At 31.4% G+C, this 20,232-nt stretch overlaps 2 protein-coding genes across 4 annotated transcripts; both read right to left on the bottom strand.

Annotated features, from left to right (window-relative positions):
• Window positions 1-4,267: 4,267 nt before the first annotated feature.
• Window positions 4,268-7,470, bottom strand: LOC137829525 (zinc finger CCCH domain-containing protein 15). Of its 2 annotated transcripts, none has more exons than XM_068636343.1 (3): window positions 7,349-7,470; window positions 6,260-7,038; window positions 4,268-5,030 (listed from the first exon to the last, which is right to left on the bottom strand). In XM_068636343.1, exons 2-3 carry the CDS (start codon window positions 7,025-7,027, stop codon window positions 4,701-4,703), a joined length of 1,098 nt encoding a protein of 365 aa, XP_068492444.1. In that variant the 5' UTR covers window positions 7,028-7,038; window positions 7,349-7,470; the 3' UTR covers window positions 4,268-4,700. The 2 variants fall into 2 exon arrangements, with proteins under 2 accessions (XP_068492444.1, XP_068492445.1); XM_068636344.1 differs by having other exon boundaries at window positions 4,268-5,027.
• A 2,504-nt stretch (window positions 7,471-9,974) lies between these two features.
• On the bottom strand, window positions 9,975-15,988 carry LOC137827903 (putative zinc finger protein At1g68190). 2 transcript variants are annotated; one of them, XM_068634275.1, is made up of 5 exons: window positions 15,743-15,988; window positions 14,230-14,904; window positions 13,083-13,445; window positions 11,418-11,645; window positions 9,975-10,635 (listed from the first exon to the last, which is right to left on the bottom strand). In XM_068634275.1, the coding sequence occupies exons 2-5, from the start codon at window positions 14,716-14,718 to the stop codon at window positions 10,402-10,404; spliced, it is 1,314 nt and encodes a 437-aa protein (XP_068490376.1). In that variant the 5' UTR covers window positions 14,719-14,904; window positions 15,743-15,988; the 3' UTR covers window positions 9,975-10,401. The 2 variants fall into 2 exon arrangements, with proteins under 2 accessions (XP_068490376.1, XP_068490377.1); XM_068634276.1 differs by lacking the exon at window positions 15,743-15,988 and adding an exon at window positions 15,297-15,734.
• Between the last annotated feature and the right edge of the window lie 4,244 nt (window positions 15,989-20,232).

Below are 20,232 nucleotides of genomic sequence, written 5' to 3'. Positions count from 1 at the left end.
AATTTTAATATTATTTATGTTTCTTGTATATAAAATAAGAATAAATAATTATTAATTTTGTGCATATTTTAGTTAATTAAAATAATTTAAAGTTTTATTTATAAATAAAATAAAATAAATGTAAAATTTAAAGAAATAATTAAATATAATTTTAAATATAAGTATAATTTTATCATTTTCTATTTTATTAATTTAAATTAATTTTGTTATTTAAGTTAATTTATTTAGATAGTTTTAATATTATTTATAATTCTTTAAATTATGTTATATATATATATACAAAATTATTATTAATAATAATTTTCATTATTATTATTAACAAAATTAATATATTTTAAAAAATAGTTGTCAAAATATATAATATAAAATTAATTTTTAAATTATAAGGATGATATAAGAATATAAAGGGGTGCAGGAAGAAACAAAGTAATGTTTTTTTAAAAGTTGAAACCCATAGTGGAAAAAAATGAAGCCCAAGTTAATATGAAAACCTAAATCTGAAGCACAATGCAAGAGAAGAGACACTGAGAAGAGAAGCCGCAGAGGAAGAGGAAGAAGAAGAAGCATGGGGCGCGATGGTAATGGCAGTTTACACTGTGGAAGATGAAAAAAATAAGGGCACAATAGTATTTCACTAATCTGACGTGGCTTTCCTCTCTAACCACTCTACTTTCTCTTCATATTTGGGAGGATCCGAAAATCACCCATGTTTCCACTCAATCTCACCCTCACCTTCACTCTCTCACGGAACCAAACGGGGGTGGCACTCTTAAATCCGTCTGCGCTACAGTGCCACCCCTTGATCCAAACAGGCACTAAATTTAGCATTTTTTTATCGAAAATAAAAACAAATTAATAAAAATATTTAAGAGATACTTTAATTTTTTTATTAAAAAGTAATTATTAGAGCACATGTATTTAAATAACCATCTATATATATATCACCCTTAAGTAAATAACTAATCCAAAAAGTAAGAAGATAAAAAACACTTGGCAACACAACAAGAATAGCTTTGGTTCATATCATTGTTCTTGAAACATAGAGACAAGCCAAACAAATATAGCTTTGGTTCATATATTAGTATACATTTACTTTTTCATTTGGAGATGTAACAATATTACATATTTGTGCAGAAACTGTATAAAAGGCCTCCAAATTCAGCAAGGTGTTATAAACCCTCTACCGTCTTCTGCAACAGTGGGTAATTTCAACCAAAAAGCTTCCTTTTGCACCCCATAAAAACAACTAAACACAAACTTGTTTTCAGAAAAATTATCAGTGACTGCAACTGTATTCATAACTAAACTTGACAAATGATATACAGTTGATATACCCATATGAGGACTCTCTATGGAGCATGTAAACGTGAGAGGTATATATGCTTTAATAATACCAGAGAGTGTTCCAAAGTTGCAGCATGACACCCAAATTTTCACTTTCAACAATTTTATAAATTTAATTGGTATTGCTACCAAATTTATAATCTAAATAATTGGTAGTTAAAATCTTGGTAGCTATTTAGATAACAATTTAGAAATTATTTAACAATAATATAAACTAATTTAGAAACTAAAAAAAATTTAGTCTCTAAAATAGTCTCTAATTTAGTCACTATAGTAACTAATTATTTTTTGTTTCTAAAATTAGTTTTTATTTCATGATTTTCTTGTAGTGTATATCTAGTTCATTTGCCTATCTCTAAAATGTAAAGACAATGCCCTCGACTCAATTTTATCTGTGGAGGACCTTGTTTAATAAGATAACAACCAAGTAGAACTGAACAAAAAGGAAGTTATATCGAGAGATATATTATGTCCTCTATGTGGGAGGGAGAAAGAGTCAACTTCACACATCCTCATTGCATGTAATGTTTAAATGCAGTATAGAATATGTGTAATAGTTGGCTTGGAGTTAGTATGGTGAACCACAATGTATTAGTTAATCATTTTGATCAATTTTACTATCTTTGCTTTAACAAAGAGTATAACAAGTTGTAGAAAAGTTTGTGGATTTATGTAATTTGGTGCATCTGGAAGCATAAGAATAAGACTATTAATCAAGCAAAGATTGATGTTGAGAAAATTCTTACCTTGACACAAGTACAATCTGGATTTTACATAAAGTAAAGAAAATCAACTTTTCTTTCTCTAATTAGATTTTATGCCTTTTAATTTGCATTATTATAGCAACTAAAGAATTTTTTCGGTCTAAAAGCTTGACTTGCTTTTTCTTTGTTCTGCTTTTTTGTTTGGTATTGTTGGTCTTGAGTTTTAAAATTTGTTGGATTCCTTATAGCATAAAGGTGTTGTTATTTTTTTTTTTTTTTAAGATGGCTGTGAGGTGTGGGAGGTATGGTGTTTTTGGTATAGGCTAACAAGGAAAATGGAAGGCTGGATTGACTCTGGAATTGATATGTTGCATTGTTAGTTTGGTGAATGCACATGCTCAAGCAGTAGCAGCAAGGAGATATCTATGGTGGATGTGTGATTTGCTATCAATAGAATGGAAGCTACATTATGCAGCAGTTTCAGAATTATATTAAGGAATTGAAGCAAAGGAAGGAATGAAGATGCAGATTTGCTAAAGTGAAGGAGTGCAGTAGCAGTAGCTCCTGGGATGAAGGTTTTGTGTAGAATAATCATTATGTGATAGGTTTTTTTGCTTCTTGTTTTGTTTGGGTCTGCTAACTATATTGATGTTGTAATGATTTTATAGAATATTTGTTAGTTAGTAGGCGAGGTGTATAGGTTATCCTAATGATTCTTGTATAAGAATTAACATCCTGCTGAAATGTTTCTTTTAATTTATTAACTTTTTACTAAAAAAAATTCATAGTTTAGATAATTGAATAAGTTTTTAGAGAAATATTGCATATCAATATATATATATATATATATATAGATGGATAAAGACTTACAATGCTCTTCATAAAACTTTGTAAGGCTAAGAAGATCTTTGTTGATAAAACAAAGACTCAAAACATCTTAATAACGTTTTTACACAATGGAACCTCTACTTTCTTGATTAAAGAGTTTTATATAGGCCCTAGAAATGTAGTAGTTGAGGATATGTTTCTGGACAATTTTTATCCTGTTGTAGAAATTGATTGTGTAACCTTTCTAATTTCATATGAACTCCATTCAGCAATAATTATAAACTACAATCTTGTTATCAGTTATTGTTATATGCATTGTTGTCTATTAAGTTGTACTTAAATAATATGTGTTTAATGTGCACTCACATGAATGACTATTACTTAATGCAGAAACTATTGTAAAGGGGGTTAGTTAATTATCGCATATGCTAAACAGAGTAATAAACATTTTTATTAAAAGATATAATATAAATATATTATTAGTATTAAATGCTATATTTTAATAAAAAATGTTTTAATTTATTATATTATCTTAACAATAATGGTTAACAAAATCAAAATATTATTTGTCTAAAATGGTCACCCACCAGTTATATTCTACATCATGCATAAATGTAGCGCTCAAAATTGTTGAAATGGCAAATAGTTGAACTGGCTCAGTGAATTATTTTTTTTCACACTGATTATTAATTTCTTTAAGTGCATTATACACTTTTAAGAATTCAAATCCATATAGGAAATATGGTAAAAGTTAGTTTGATGTTACATATACAAGAATCAAATATAAAACACTTATAACGCTTATTTGTTCTTTTAAAAAACTAGTGATATCAAAGTGATCCTTAATTTATTTTATGAAGGACATCAAATTAGGCATAATAAATAAGAAATTCTGGACAAAGTTAGATCGCTCTTGAACGAATTTATCTTACAAGGGCCAAATCACTATTTTAAAATGTCTTTAAATAATAAAATTAAGAAATACTTAAAATTACAGACACATAAATACATACGTATAAAATGATTTAGGTTGGCAAAATAAAATGTTTTAAGTTTTATCTACAGTAAAAAGTGAATCACATCAATTTCATTGAATAGTTTATGGTGTGAATTTTTGAAGGATTGAGCGGTGTGAGATAATTGGGAGGCCGAATAAACGTGAGATGTCCTAATAACTTAATTAGACACATTTGTTTGGCGGGAGAAGGGTGGAGTGACTGAGAGCATATTACTATACTTGAGCCAAGGCCTAAGGAATCTTGGGCTAAATCAATTAAAGGAAAATATTGGCGAGAGACACAGATATTACTACCAAATTTGTTTTATTTTGTTTTGTTTTAAGGGCTGATTTGGTAACCTAAGGAGAGAGGGATTTACTTGATAAGCAAACGGAAGTGAAATATATACTGGTATTAAAAGAAATAGACTACACTAGAAATATATTACAGCCGCGACGAGAAATTGCTTTCTTTGCAAAGTATCAAATGGTATCATTGCAAAAGCACTAAAAAAACAAAAAGAAAAAGTAGTATCGTTACAAAGAATACTTTCTATTGGTTGGTTGGATCGGAATGTAACTTCCAAAAATCAAAATGTGACGGGAAGAAAAAAAGAAAGACACGACGACTACTGACCACATTCTCCCCAACAATCCTGCTCCAGATCTCATATTGCGCCAAACCTCCTATTTTGTATTTGTATTTTACCCTTACTTTTCCAATTCATTAGAAAAGTAATATTATTTTTTAGGTGGTGGTTCCATGTTTGTAATTACACAATGAAGAATATTATGTACCATTTACGTTTACTCCAGCAGACCGACTCTTATCTTTCCAGCTTCATTGTTCTGGGCTTAGGCTGTGATACGACAGCTTTCTCTTGTTCAGTGAGTGCATGGCGGAAATGGCATCTATGGCCATATGGGCACACAACACCAGCAAGGACCATCCTGCAGACCTCAGTTTTGTAGCGTGGGTGGCGGATGACTGGGCGAAGCTCCCCAATACCGTGAGCAAATTGGCAGTGGTCTCCGTATGGGCATGTACCAGTTTCCTGCCACTTGTTACATAGCTCAGTTTTGAACATCCCTTGGTTATACACTACCATTTCCATAGGCTCTTCCTCTTTCTGCCCTCCACGCACATATACCTTCTGCTGTATTATACCATGACAACATATGCAAAAATTTCAACAACAATCAAATATCATAAATAACAACAGTAGTAATAAAAAATAACCTCCTTCCTCTTTTTTAGGTTGCCAACAATCTACTCTAGATAAGTTAGATTCGTAATTTTTTTGTCAATAAACATGGAATATATTTAAGATTTTATAACAATTCATACATACTATGCTCAACCAATTAAACTGACTTTTTTTTAACTTAGGTATCACCCTCTAAATAAGGGTGAACTAGGCTCTCTTAATTTAGATGTCATCCTTTAAACGACGAGCATAAGTGTAAGAGAGGAAAAGATATAATGTGAATTCAGACAAAAATTAATTAAAGTTTGTCAAATATGGTAATCTAGATTATATGTCCAATTATGCACTTATGTGCAAAGTGCACAAGCTAGTTTATACTTTCCACACACTCTAATTACCTCAATTACTAAAATGACTTATTTATCTTTTTTGCTGACGATAAAAATTTCCATCATATAATAAATAAAATATATTTGCATCAGCTTTACTCTACAATTAAAAATGATAATGTCATGTAACACTATTTCGAAATTGTTGTTTGTAGATATTAAAACGCTGAACATACCCAACCATTAGCAGCTAGCAGCAGAATGACAGATCTAACATGACCATAAATATTTTGAAATCTAGACATGAATGAAAAATATTTAGTGGACTTGCATGGTATGCTAACAGTCTTGCTAATTTCTATATGGCTCCTTATCAAAAGTAATCTTACTTAACTAGGACATGATACCCAAGCAAGAAAAGGAAACAACGGGAAAAGCTAGAACCCCACCTAACGACCCTAAAGCCCAGCTTATGCTAGCCACCATCCACCAAACAGGTTACAACTGTCACAGCAAGGCTTGGGCTACTTCTTTTATACCATAAGAGCAACTTGAGCTGATGGGTCCTGTGAACCCGATTGCTAACTAGAGTTGCACACTTCCAAAAAAAGCACACGCAAATGAAAACAACAACCAGAAACTACTCCATTCTTTGCAGCTACCACCAGGTAATGACATAGACAAGCAAGGTTTTACTTCTTTTCAAAGGAAAATAATTAGCAACTAACAAGCACGTCAAAGTACGGTAACTAACGATAAACGCAATAATCACACCTCAAAACAAACAATAATAATAATAATTTTAAAAGGCCCAAGCATATATAGCTAGTTAAGAACGTGTGTCCTTACAACGGCTTCAGGTGGAGTTGCGGTGGCGCGTGGGCGAGTGGCGCCTTTATTGCGAGTTGCATTATTATTGGTGGCAAGAGCAGCAGACTGAGCCATCTTCAAGTAGCCATTGGACCTCACAGATATGCTCTTAGGGAGCGAGAACCTCTCAACTTCCACCACGTTATTTTCCATCACGCTCGTTGGACTCTCGTCCGAAACTTCCTGCAGGTCCTTGTTATTATTATTATTATTCATAATATTGTTGTGATTATGATTATTGTTGTTATTCCAATCGGCATAATTCTCTTTCCCTTCCCCAATGTGGAGGCTGCGGAAGCCATGCAAGACATCGAACAGCGTCGGTTGAGTCTGGCCGGAGGAGCCACTGCCGGCGGCGGCGAACTGACTCTCCAGCGAAGCCTGAATGACGAGGTGCAGCTGCTTCTGCAGCTCCTTGTTTGCGGTGCGGAGCTGGCCGTTCTCCTGCCTCAGAGCATCCACCTCTTTGGAAGTCTCCACCAGGCGATTCAGGCACATGCTTTGACGGTTCACCATGTCCTGGTGCTTCTGAATCACGCACGAGTCATACTGAGGTGTTGACTCGGAGTAAGGATACAGCGAAACGCCGCCGCCATTGCTGCAATTCGCGGAGAGCGAAGGAAGGTTATCGTTCGACAGAGCTGAGTACAGCGAACTGTAGCCTCCGTTTGACGGCATTTGACCAGAGGCAGCAACGGGGCCGAATCCGCCGTTGGAGGAGGGAGAGCAAGCGTCCTTATTAAGCATTTTTCTCGATTCTGCAAAATCAGACAAAGATAGTTATAGCTAAAAGAAATTTCGGAATCGCAAACGTGATGATCCATCATTAACCGAATCCTTTGATCGAGCATTACTTAATTCATATTTATATTAATTTGATAACCGGTTCATTAAAGAATCACAGTGCGCGATCGAAGAAAACGTCGAACTAAGGATTATTCAAGAAATGTGTTTGAAAAGATAAGTCGAACATGAAAATTACTTAATGTAATGCAGAGAGAAATTAGAATTGAATTAAAGAAGCTACTGTTCAATGAATAAACAGAGAATTTCTTGAAAATCACTGACCTCGCTGCTGGCTCTGAGCTTCTCTCTAGAGTGAGATGATTTTAGAAAGAGAAAGCGATTTGAGAGAGAGAGAGTGGTGGAAGAAGAGATTTTATAGTGGTAATGGTTGAGGCGAGTGTGTTTGGTGCCAGGGAAAGAAAGAAAGAAACCGTCTCTGACACACTTCCTAACAGAACGCTCTTTCGGAGCTTATTCAACTTTTATGCCATTCCCTAATTACCCCTACTCATTTCAAAAGATATGCTAAACCTTTTGAGGATTTTTTTGGTATTTTAAATTGGTGTGTTTCTTAAAACTAAATTTCATGCTTAAGCATTGGGCCATTGGCCATTCATATACTTTCTTTTTTAGTCCTAAGTAATATTAACGGAGTGACTTTTTAGTCTTATTAATAAGTTAAAAATTAAATTAAGTGCAATTAAAAAATGAAAATTCAGAGAAATTATATAAAAAAAATCTAAAAAAGGCTCATTTTAATTTTAATTTTTTTCTCATACAAAATGGTTATGGAGAAACGCAGTTTTTATCTTACTGTAGAAATTGATTTTGCAACGTTCTTAATTTCATCTAAACTCAATTCAGCAATATTTTATAAACTGCAATTTTGTTATCAATTACTGTTATATGCATTGTTGTCCATTCATTTGTACTTAAATAATATCCGTGTTTAATGTGAAAATCCATATGCACTCACATCAATAATTATTACTTAATGCAGAAACTATTGTGAGGGTGTTTGTTAACAATTGTATATGTCAAATAGCGTAATAAACATTTTTACTAAATGTTATATTTTAATATAAATATATTACTAATATAAAATTGGTGACAATAATAGACAATTTTTTTTATCAACAATAAATAAATAAAATAAAATAAAAATATTTTAAGAGTGTGTGATAAAAGTCAAACTGTTCAACACTTAACCGATAAAGAGTTTGTCAGACTCTATAATCACCAAATCAAATATCGGAAACACATATAGAAAATATACGGAAAGACCCTAACAAAGCACTCAAACTTCATTATCAGAAATCCCTAGTGTTGGAAGAATTTAAAGAAGGATAAAACGTTTTAGGTTTAATTTGTAGTAAAAAGTGAATGACATAAAATTGGTACATGGGGGGTCCATGTAGTATGATTTATTCTTCCTTATGAACATAGACATAAATAGAAATAATATTTGTTTGGTTCTAACAGAAAGATAATAAGAGGCGAAGATAGTTTAGAGGGCGTATTCAAGGTGCAGTTGCGGTTAGGGCAGCATTTGATTATATAATGCTTGAATTTGAAGTTAGTTTGAAGGAGGGTAGTGGGTGGTGGTGTAGGCTTGGTTTCCTACTTTCAAGTCATGAAGTGGATTAAGACAGTTTGAGATTGATTTAGAAAAGAAAAATAGGAGCCCATGATGGTCATTTCTATTTGGAATTGGAGGGAGAGGGTAGAGGGATTGCTTCTTTATCACATTTACAACAACCTCTTCCTCTAATCGCTACTCCATCAAAATCTGGTATCAAAATGTTTGTTGAATAAAATAACACTCATTTAAAATCCTCATGTTAATTTCTTTCTCAATGGGCAATAGACAAACTCCTTCCCACGTGTCATGGTTGTTAAGTTAGCCAAACAATTCTTCTCAGATATTATCTTTTCATAAAACAAACAATGTTCAGATTATCTTTCCCTTTCATTACAGCTTTGGTCACACTGCTAAAAGCTGAATTAGTTGTTCTTAAGTTTTATCAAGGTCCAAACACCAAATCACAAATGTCCCTTTCTCTACTACTCTCAATGCACAGAGCTGCCACTGAAAATGGCTGCTTGTAGTTGTACAGCATAATCCTTAACTTTGATTGAATTGAAACATAACTGTTGAGTATAGGTAGAATATTCTATAGTAGGGCTTAAGATGGGTAACATTTCAAATGTCAGGAAAAAATGTAGAGTTGACTCAACTAAACTATCAAGAGAAAACAAAACAAGTTCCTAGATCTGTAGGTATAGCAACAAACATATGATTTATCAAGAACCATAAAAACATGGCAAACCGCCTCTATTTATGCATGTAGATTACACATTCTCCAAACAAGTCCCTGGACTCTTTTTCTTTAACAATAAACTTGGTCAGACACTCTTTTATACAGTTTTTTTTCATTATATGAAATTTTTAAAAATCACAAATTTTGACGAGTCTAACACAAAATTTAGTAAATCTCTCTTAGTTTATATATTTTTTCGATAAATTTTAACCAATAAAAGGGTATATTACAAAAAATGTATTCTTAGCTCTTCCTTGTATTACTGGAGACTTGCAACACTTGCCTGTAAGGGTTTTTCCGCTGTACATAATGTTCATGGCATTGAATGGATGTTATGCAACACCATATAGGAATTGATTTATCAAGATTATTAGACTTTTAACAGGAAGAAAACTCAAGTTTAGGAAGAATTTGTTCATGTTTACGTACTTATAGATTAACTATTATTCTGAATAAGCAGTATATATTATGACACTATACTTCTACAATATATTATGAACAGACAAAATGTGAGTGAATCAGTTGATCAAGTGAACAAATGCTTCATGATCAGGAACAGTCTGGAGTGTAGAATAGAGAGATATATCTACAGCATGAATATGGAAAAGTCAATTGCTTTCTGTCTTAGCAATGCCTTTCACTCTCTTTCTTACATTAGTTACAGGTTTCCTGGATAGAAGTCGAAATTGCTTCCTCATGCTGGAAGCAGAAAGAATATAAATATGATCAAATTTGGTAAAATACATATATAAACTTAATAATATTTCCAGGGACAAAATGCATTATTGCTGGTAATAGATCAATGTGGTACCAAAAACAAACTCAAATGTCAAAATTGACAATTCTGAGATGAACTAACAGGTATGTGATAACTGGACGGCATGCTAAAATTACTCAACTAAACACAGGCTAAAGTGAGACACTTAGCACTCAGAACTCACAATTGAGACCTTTTCTCTTTATACTTCAGATGATATTTCCTTTTGGCTCCACATGTGCAATCTTCAATTCAATTTAACTACCTGAATAAGCCTTCCTGTCACTGTAGGGAGAAAGGATACTGTCCTCATGGTCAGTGAAACTACTTTCCAGACTGAATCTCAAAACAGATAATGGTATAGTTGAATCAAATGGTTGAATTGCATGCGTAGGATCCATGGTTTTTGGACAGTACTGGCTGAGAGGGTTCATATCCTTGTTCCCATGATCAGATTGGGAGAGAGTAATGGATGCAGCACCCAAAGAATCCTTTCATGACAGAAAAAAAAAAAGAAAAAGAGTACCATTAGAAGGTATTTTATTTTGAAGACCAAGTATCTCATTGATGTTACCTTACTTCTTACACCTTAGCTCAGTCAACTATCCATAAATACATAATTAGATGATTTTGATGAAGATCAACTGGAAAATGACATTTTTATTATAAAGCTTACTATAAAAACAAATACGGGAGGCTTCAAAACATGTGCACCATATATTACACAATTATGGAACTAAATCATTGCATCACATGGAAGGATACAGTAGTCCCTAATTCTTCTGTTATGGTTGTAGGTAGCTTCAGAAATCAAGACATAAAGTAATATTTGCCATACAACGGTTGCTGAAACTTATATTAACAATTTTAACCTATCTACTGTACCATTGCAACTGTATTCGAGTTTGAATGTTTTCCAAAGAAATGTGTGGTACACCCAAAACAATGAATCACAAGAAGGCATTTAAGCCAATATTATTCATGACAAAATTTGAAAGTTTAACATTTTTCACTTTTTATGGAAGAATTCGTTAGCCACTGAAAGGAAACTGCTGAAGTGCATTGTTCTGCACAAAAATTTTATTCTGCATCAACATTGCCCTTAGTCATTTAAAATTAGCTTACAAAAATAAATTTCTATTCATATTCTGCTCGAGTTGATATAAATATTATGATGCTCTTCTCTAATCTTAGTAATCTGTGTAGCCCTACAACTATCAACACACTAAGATGAAGTGAAAACGTGTTGACTTATAAAGGAAGAAAATCAGACCTCCATTGCACTGGGATTGTAAATATCTGACTTGTCGACTGACTTATCCTTCTCTAAAGAAGAGCAGGAGACATCTTGATCATCAAACAGTATTCTAATTGGATCCTGATCTCCTCCAAATAATTCATCAAAGTTTTGGAAAGTTGAGTCAACATCAGGAATGTTAAAATCATCTAGACGAACAAGTTCTTCACATATCCCAAGGTCTTGAATATTTTGGGACCACAGCTGCAACATTGACAAAAAGAAATTTCCATTTTGACAACAAGTATAAAGTTAACCAGATGTTTGGTACTGAACAATCAATATAATGTCAACCAAATTTATATGAATCAACCACAAGTTTGGTCACAAACACAGCAAAACAAGTGTCTGCCTACACTACTAGATGTCTGACATTCAATTCCTCTTTTCTTGTCACTGACAGGTTGGGAGAGATGTCTATGATTAATAAGCCAACATGCAAAGTTTGAAACAAAATTCCCAAACTTTCTATGATACCGAATTTAAGTTTAGAAACCCTTTCTAGAGCATATTGGATTTGTCATTTTTCCAACCATACTCCTGTTCAAGACATTCAATAGCTGGCTGAAATTTGTTTGTATGATTTTCCATTTTTTCAGTTTGAACCCAATTTTTCTCTCAACTAGGATAAGCCTGGAAGAAACAAGTTGAAGCTTTTGCATTGGAGGACCTTCATTGTCGGAAAAGTCTTGTAATGATATTAATCTTATATTACAAAACCTAGAATCGTTTTAGTAATTATAAATAAAAATCACCATGCTTTTCTTAGCATAATATATATACTCCTGTTTTGTTTCTAGCATAATATGTCTTTCTTTATGTCTGGTTTTTCTAAACACTTAAGATAACACAGTAAACAAGTACTGTTTTTGTTGGTCCAGTTTGTCCCTTTCAGCTCTTCATCAATATGTAATCCTGTTTGTCCTTGCTGGCTACACTGACATCAGCATAAAGTTTTTTATTAATATGTAATAAAGGAATAGGAGACACGTATAACAATTATGACTGTTGGAAGCTTATTGCAGTGTGGGGAATTTGTATTTCAAATTAGATTAAATTATGATTTGTAATGTAACAGAAAATACGAGTTGCGGTTTATAATCAGGATTGAGGGATTAATCATCCATAATTTCAGAAGTTAGGATAAAATTGAATGAGAATTGGGAAATCTTATCCCTAGCTAGATTGTGGTTTTCTTTCTCCGTGTAGACAAGGTATGCTTGAGTTTTAAGCTCGTGTTGCTTGTCTGGTCAGATTGAGTGCCCTTTAAGTTAGCTATACAAGGCATATATCTGCCTTCTTGACCTAATAATTTAATATCAAATATAGAAAATTTCAATTGTTTTTAAGTTTATCCCTTGGTTTTATGTTCCCATTCTTCATCATATTCTAAATATATTATCGAATGATGTATACAACCTAGTGTTTTCTTTCAAACTGCAATCGAGAAAAGTTGTGATTCGTCTGAAACATGTTTTGCATATTTGTGTGTACATCTTCCTATTTTCATGTAACCAAAGGCATGCATCCCACCAAAGCAAGGTGCAAATTAGGAGAAGAAGTTAGCAGTTCATATTTTCATATCTAGAAGAACAGAGGTTAAAACCAGTGGTCTTCGAAGTGGACAGATAATTCTCTGACCTGATTACTTCGAAGTGGACTTTTGCATGTCCAGAACAATTCTCCGTGCAAGGGAAGATCGATACTTGAAGACGAAGATAAATTATCAAGTTGAGAAAAAGTAGAAGGCAAAGTTTCGGTACTCAGCTGCACAATAGGACAGTCTTTTTCCAGAACATTAGTAGCAAAATCCTGGAAATTATGTGCTTGACCATTGAATTTTTGGTCCAATTTCTTAAGAGTGTGATATACTGATGGAGATAATTTTTTTTCTTTTAGCCTACTGATCTTCGCAGAATAATCAATCTCCTCATTTTGTTGAAGCCATTTTAGATCAATAATCTGCTGCACAATAGTTTGACGCTCTTGATGATTGAACAATATCTGCAAGACGATATTAAATATTGAGCAGATGCATCACATTTTAACTAGTATCAAAAGAGAAAAGAGTAAACCATATGGGTTGTTGCATTTATGCATTTGATAGAAGCTGTTTCTTTTGCTAATTAATTAGACGTTTACATTCAAATTATATTATTTGTTGTCTTGATTTATTGATTTGGGGCTAGAAAAAAAAATCACAATTTAACTAAATACTTTGAGGGGTAGATTTTAAATTACACCTTCCTATAATTGTGGTGTTCTGACAAAAGGGTTGTCATACAATGAGAAAGGAAGGAAGATTAGCAACTACAAGAGATGATACAAGGTGTGGCACACCAATCTAGTCAAAACATGTTGCAAATTCCTAAATTTGAGAATGCACTAACAGTTCCTAAGATTTGCTCAAGATTTAATAAACCAGTACTTTCTCTCATTTATCCAATACAAGAGTAATCATCAAATCAATTTCCAAAAATAAAAATTATTAATTATTTTACTCCTAGGAATTGCTAAAAGAAAATTTAATCCCTCGACTTATTTTAGTTTCAATGTAAGTCCTTTTCAGTGTAAGTCCTTTTGGTTTCTGGTTGTAAGTGTGTATCAGTCAATTTAGTCTCTCACTTTATTGTTATTAAAATGGAAAAGTTCGGTGACATACAACTAAATTTTATATCATTAGAGCATTTACTATTAACGTAATTTTCAAATGACTGAAATCTAAAACTATATATAATATATTTCATCACTACAATAAATGAGATATTAAAACTTCTATCTTGCATACCTGACCTTGTTGACTGGTCGATCCCTCATCAAGTTTGACCCCAGCTAGCAGGGAAGGGACCCCAGTTTGAATGTAAGGCCTTCCTGAGACTTGTGCAACATTCAATTCCGCAGAAACACAAGAAACTGAATCAAACTGTTCCTGAATGGCACTGTTTTCAATCTCATTCAATTCAAACCCCCAGAGTGCTGCAAATTCTTTAGCAGAAGGGCAACCCATGAAACTTCTGATAGCTCGTTTCTGATGTGATAAAGAAACATCGTGCAACTTTTGATCACAGTCTCGACAGATTAACATTTTGTGATCCAAACATAGAACATAAGCAACATGGTGTCCACATGAGTTACACACGAGGTTCCGAAGGTGCCGGCCGGACAAAGCATTTGCCAAATGCACCTTCGCATCACAGGACAGACAAAGATATGCTGAATCAGCCTTACAGTAAACGAGTGGCCTCAGGGCCGTGCAGAACTCACAAACCTTCTCCATTTCCTTAATCTTCAATTCCAAGCATGAAAAAGGCTCTGAATTTATAAAACCTCATACTGTATAGACAGCAATTTGACTAAAGAAGATCAATATATCAGCTCAGCTGGTCCATACAAGGTTGCAGGGTCCTTTTCTGCAAAAGGCAACTCGTCTTACATCAGTTGTAGCCCTGTGTAGGTTTACAAGCTGTAAAGAAAATCAGAGTGTCAATAGAATTTAAAGCTGAAGAAAAAAAAAAGGCAATTGCAGAATCGCTTCACATCAAATGCAGTTACATTACACCTCTGAAACCATAAGAACACTATTAGGAATGATAAAACAGTCCTTTGAAAAAAAAAAAAAAAGGAAAATAGTTTATTTTCTCTGCACCAGAAAATATAAAAAGATTATGTCAACTATTCATAATCATGACGGATAGAAATAATCAGAAATCAAAATAGATATAACATTTAAAGTGACTATTGTTACAAAAAATAACAAATTCACTGCATATAACAATTCGTAATTGAAGTGGATATACTATTCACTCAATATACTATTCTAGATAGAAAAAAGCGATTCAAACGTCCATGTCTCACCTGTTGGTCCGAATTGATTAGAAATCCAAAAGAATTATTTCAAAACTCCATAATTTCCCCACACGACTAATAACTCCAGAACTTGTAATAATATGGTAGTTGAAATCAGTCATCATAAAAACACCCTGATTGGAAAACCCAAATCAGAGGGAAATAAATAATCATAGCTCACCACTCTGTCCTCCCAAAACAGTAGCAAAAACCATAACAGAAATGAATGAAGATAAGAAAACCACCACAAACAAACAAACAAACAAAAAAGATAACTTAATTTAATTTTTTTGATGAAAAAAAACAGCAAAAAGTAAAGAAAGTAAAAAGCATGCAGAAGAGTGATTAGAAACCAGTGAGTGGATGCAAGAATGAACAAGATATCCGAGAGAAGCAAGGAGGGTTGACTTTTGAGAAGGACTTGGAAAAGTGAAAAGGAAGTGAGAGATTTTTACCTAGGACGGTTTCCCAATAAAATAAAGAGGAAGAGAGCAGAGAGAAAGCAGCGAAAAGTGTTTGTTTATGGGTTGGAAAGTGTGGGTTGTGGTGTGGATTGTTGTTGTGCAGTTGAATGTGAAGAAGAAGAAGAAAGGGAAGTAAGCATGAGTCATGCGTTGTTGCAGGTTTTACCCAATTGGGGGAAGTGACGTGTGCAGTGGAAGATGGAACTTTCCAGCATGGAAGAGGCGATGTGGTGAAGTGGGGTCCATGGAGGACGTTATCCAATATATAGTGCATGTGAATGTGGTGGTTACGTAATCCCAAAGGTTAGCCGCGTTGGGCCAATCGAAACTCGCATAACGGGATGGGCCGGCCCGGACCAGCCACTCCGGGCCCACGCCCTCGTGTCTCACCAGTCACGTAACTTTTCACTCCATTTACATCCACAACAAACAAACAAACAAAAGTACTGTACTATATAAATCTTTTTAATCAAACTTTTTTGTTCTGTTACATCATTTTTTTTAATGTATTTATTTTTGTTTAAAGTAAAATTCTATTATTCCGTATAGTATAGTGATTATTACAATATTTATTAGACACAAATGGAGAAAAATAAAATAAAAATAGCATTGTGTTGCGTTGTGGTGAGATTGACAGTGCCTACAATAAATGTTGTTTGAATTGGCGTCATTATGATTTGAGATAAAGCCTGTCATATACTCACTTACTACTACAACATTAAATTCAATGACAATATCTCTTGAAAAAAAAAATTTATTCATGTGAATTTTATATTACTAATAAACAAATGCTATGCTTTAAATAATCCTTTAGCTTTTGTCTTCTTTTTCTTTAGGTTTTGGTAAAACATATTGTTTGATCTTGGCTTCTTTGTTAGAGTTTTTTTTTTTAATTCTAAGGAAAAAAATTACAAAACTTAAATTAAAGTTACTTTTATATTTTTATTTTTCATTATAAAAAGTAGTCACCTTTTCTTATTTTAAATATTTGTGTAAAAGTAAAAAAAAAAAAACTTCCATGTGAAAACAAATTGAAAATAACATCAACAGAAAATATAAAAAGAAAATGATAGTTTTACAATTAAAACAAAATTAATGAAAATAAAAACAAAGGAGCCTTAATTTCTATATTTTTATTTTTTATTTCTTAATATAAGATAAGGTTTTTTCAATCTAGTTTTCTTGCTTTTTTAGTTTATATATATATATATATATATATATATATATATATATATATATATATATATATTATTTAAAACTTTACTTGGTTGGTTTGAATGTGAAGGTAGTGGGCATGAAAAGGAAAAAGGTAGATGAGTGATTGTTGATAAGAGAAAAAAAAATCACGATAGCTTGTGTTGTTAAAATAATAAATGTCTTCTATAAAGGTGGACATAAAAAATGGTTTATTATTATTATTATAATAATAGTAAACAATTCAAAAAAATATTATTAAAAGAAAAATAATTATTAAGAACACGTAAAATTGTTTTTATTTAATTTATTTTCCAATTAAACCGGGTTTTCTCCATTTATTTCTTATCTACTCATCTTCTCTTCCATATTTTTTTTTCGTTTTATCGTCTCTAACAAATAGCATTAGTTACTTCCTTAGAATGGAATGAAAAAAAAAAATCTAGCAGGATCAAACAACAAAAGAAAAAACAAAAATAACCCTAAATAACAAGAATTAAAAAATAGTGAATTTTTATATTTTTAAAATTAATTACTATATGAATAAATACAAACCTTTCCATAATTTATTTTGTTTGAGTATTATTAAGATATTAAATTGATTTATTTAAGATGAATTAGTATAATCTAGAGAAGGAATAAGGTGTGTGGGACCAAAAATAAAGAAAAGGGTGAAGGGAAATGCAAGTTGGTTGAGGAAGACAACATTTTACATGTGCGTGGCTGACAAAAGTGGAATCTGGACCCAAATTGGATTTTGGGAAAGGGATTGCAACTGTTGCTATGATTGGGCCTACAAATTTAGGCTTTCCTACCCAATTTATTTACGTTTGAATATTTTTAAGGAAAATTAAATTAAATAAAATCTAAATTAGATTATATATTAGTCAATTTTCTAAAAAAATTATATAATTTATCTAAATTTAATATAAATTAATTTTAATTTAAAAAAAATGATTTTCTATTTTTCTCTCTTTTTTAAAAAAATAGAGTAAGTTTCTACATTTTTTTCATATCTTTTTAAAATATATAGTTACTTTTCCTTTTATTATCCAAAATACTCTTTGAAATTTTGACATTAGACATCTTTTTGATAAAATGTTATAATATGCACTCTTAATTTACATTTTACGGTTTCACTTAGACATCTTTAATAAAAGATTGTAACATGTATTTTTAATTTACTTTTTGTCGGTTTCACTGTGTCATTTAATTATTAAGAGTCATGTCTATTTTTTCTCCAAGGTCTCATAAAAAAATTGATTATATATTATTTACATTTTAACTTAAAAGTATTTAATTTTAATTTTGTTTTAATTATTTATTATTATGAATGGTTTTGTTTTCTACTTATTGATTTAAAACGTTTCTTTCATAAATATTTTAACATATTTCTTTCAAACAAATTTCTTCCATGTAAAAAAAATAAAATTATCGTTATACCTCAGTACTCAAATCATAAATTTATGACCCTAAACAGATACTATTATCATCGTTTCCACATCACAAAACCCATCAATCAATGTCTCCCAAACAAATGTTTTTGCTCATAGATAAAAACATTAAGCCTCTGTTTGTTTCATTCCTGCAGTCCAATCTTCACATTTTTCCTTCAAATTATTTTAAATTTATTTTCTTAAATTCAATCTTTTATCCAAACAAAGCATTTACTCAATAAAGAAATGAATTTGATTGGTTACTTAATAACAGTGAATGCAGAGGGATATTTCAAAAGAGTGATAGATATTAAAAAAAAAGGAAATATGTTTAATAGTTACGGAAGTGCAAGTACAATATAATAGTTGTCTAAATAAAATTATGCAGATGACAAATTTCAAATGGACCATAAAAGAGATCTTCCAATACTCTATAAAATAGAAAATATATTATTATTATTATTAAATAATTAAAATATTTAGCCTAGAAGGAGCCACATAAGTGAAATAAATAGTGAGATGATAATTATAATGGATAGTTAAGAGATATCAAGAGATGGGAAATTATGGAGAAATGAACTTAAAAATTATCTTGGGACCTATAAAAAGAAGTAATAGAATTATAATAACAAGACTCTGTTTGATTTGGAAGAGGGATAAAAATAAGAGAAAAAATAAATTGTTTGGATAAAAAAAACAAGAAGGAATTCTTTTTTCTTTATTTGTTTAGAAGAATAGAAAAAAAAGTAAAGAAATAATTGAATTGTATACAAATATTTTATAATAGTTGAAAAAATTTACTTTTTAATAGGACACTTTTAATCAAGATGAAGTCATTTATTATTATTTTTATGTAATTATTAAAAGTTAAAGGGAAAAAAACTTTAAGAGAAAAATGTTTTTTGGCAAGTACCATAAAATAATTTTATTCCTTCCTAATTCTCCTCTCAAATAAAATGGGTAAATGTAATATTTCTATCATAATTCTCTTCTTTTTTTATCTGCTCTCATTACCACCAAAAGAAAATATAGGTTAACAACAATGATTATTACAAACTTAACTATTATAGGTTTAAACATGATTTTATATTTTTTTCATAATACAAAATAATGGAAAAAGAGTGTTGTAAAAGCTTTTCCATAAAATTGAAAAACAATTTATTATCTTGATCTCGACCAAGGTTCTCTGTGATAAAGACTCCAACTTTAGAAAGTTGATAAAAATGAAACTTATCAACTTGATGTTTATTTATGATTTTTTATGACGCACTTTTATATATAAATGTGTTATACCATGCTTAATTATGCTTTTTAGTCGTTTAAGTTTACATAATTGTCTTTTAGTTCTTCAAAACAAAATCTGCAAAATGAAATTCTTTAAAATGCATTTTAGTCTTTTAAATTTCTTGTGAAAAATAACCTAGAAAAACAATGTCAATTACGTGATAACTGAGATATCGCCAATTGTCACATAATTATTGAATCTACCACAAAAATAAGATATATGTAATTAAATAAGTTAATTTTTTTATAAATTCTTATTTCTTACCGGAACCATTAGGAAATTAAAATTTCTTAGGTGAGGTGTTAAAATTAGAGAATTTGAAAAAATTAAAATTAATACATATCCTATACTACAAATTTAGGGTGGAAAAAAAATCCACATTACAAAATTCAATCCATAATTATCCATGTCCATATTAGTTTAAATCCATTTAAATTGATTTATTTTAAATCTAAATCCATATTTTTGGATTATCCAAATTGCATTTTGAGATGGATTTTGACTTGACCCGATCTAAGTTAAGCCAAGACAATCCAATCGATGTTGAGCCGAGCGAGCCCGGGCTA

This window comes from Phaseolus vulgaris, chromosome 7 (assembly GCF_000499845.2).
Source record: "Phaseolus vulgaris cultivar G19833 chromosome 7, P. vulgaris v2.0, whole genome shotgun sequence".
Lineage (NCBI taxonomy): Eukaryota > Viridiplantae > Streptophyta > Magnoliopsida > Fabales > Fabaceae > Phaseolus > Phaseolus vulgaris.
Note: the sequence above shows the minus strand (reverse complement) of the source record. Positions and strands in the feature narration are given on the sequence as shown.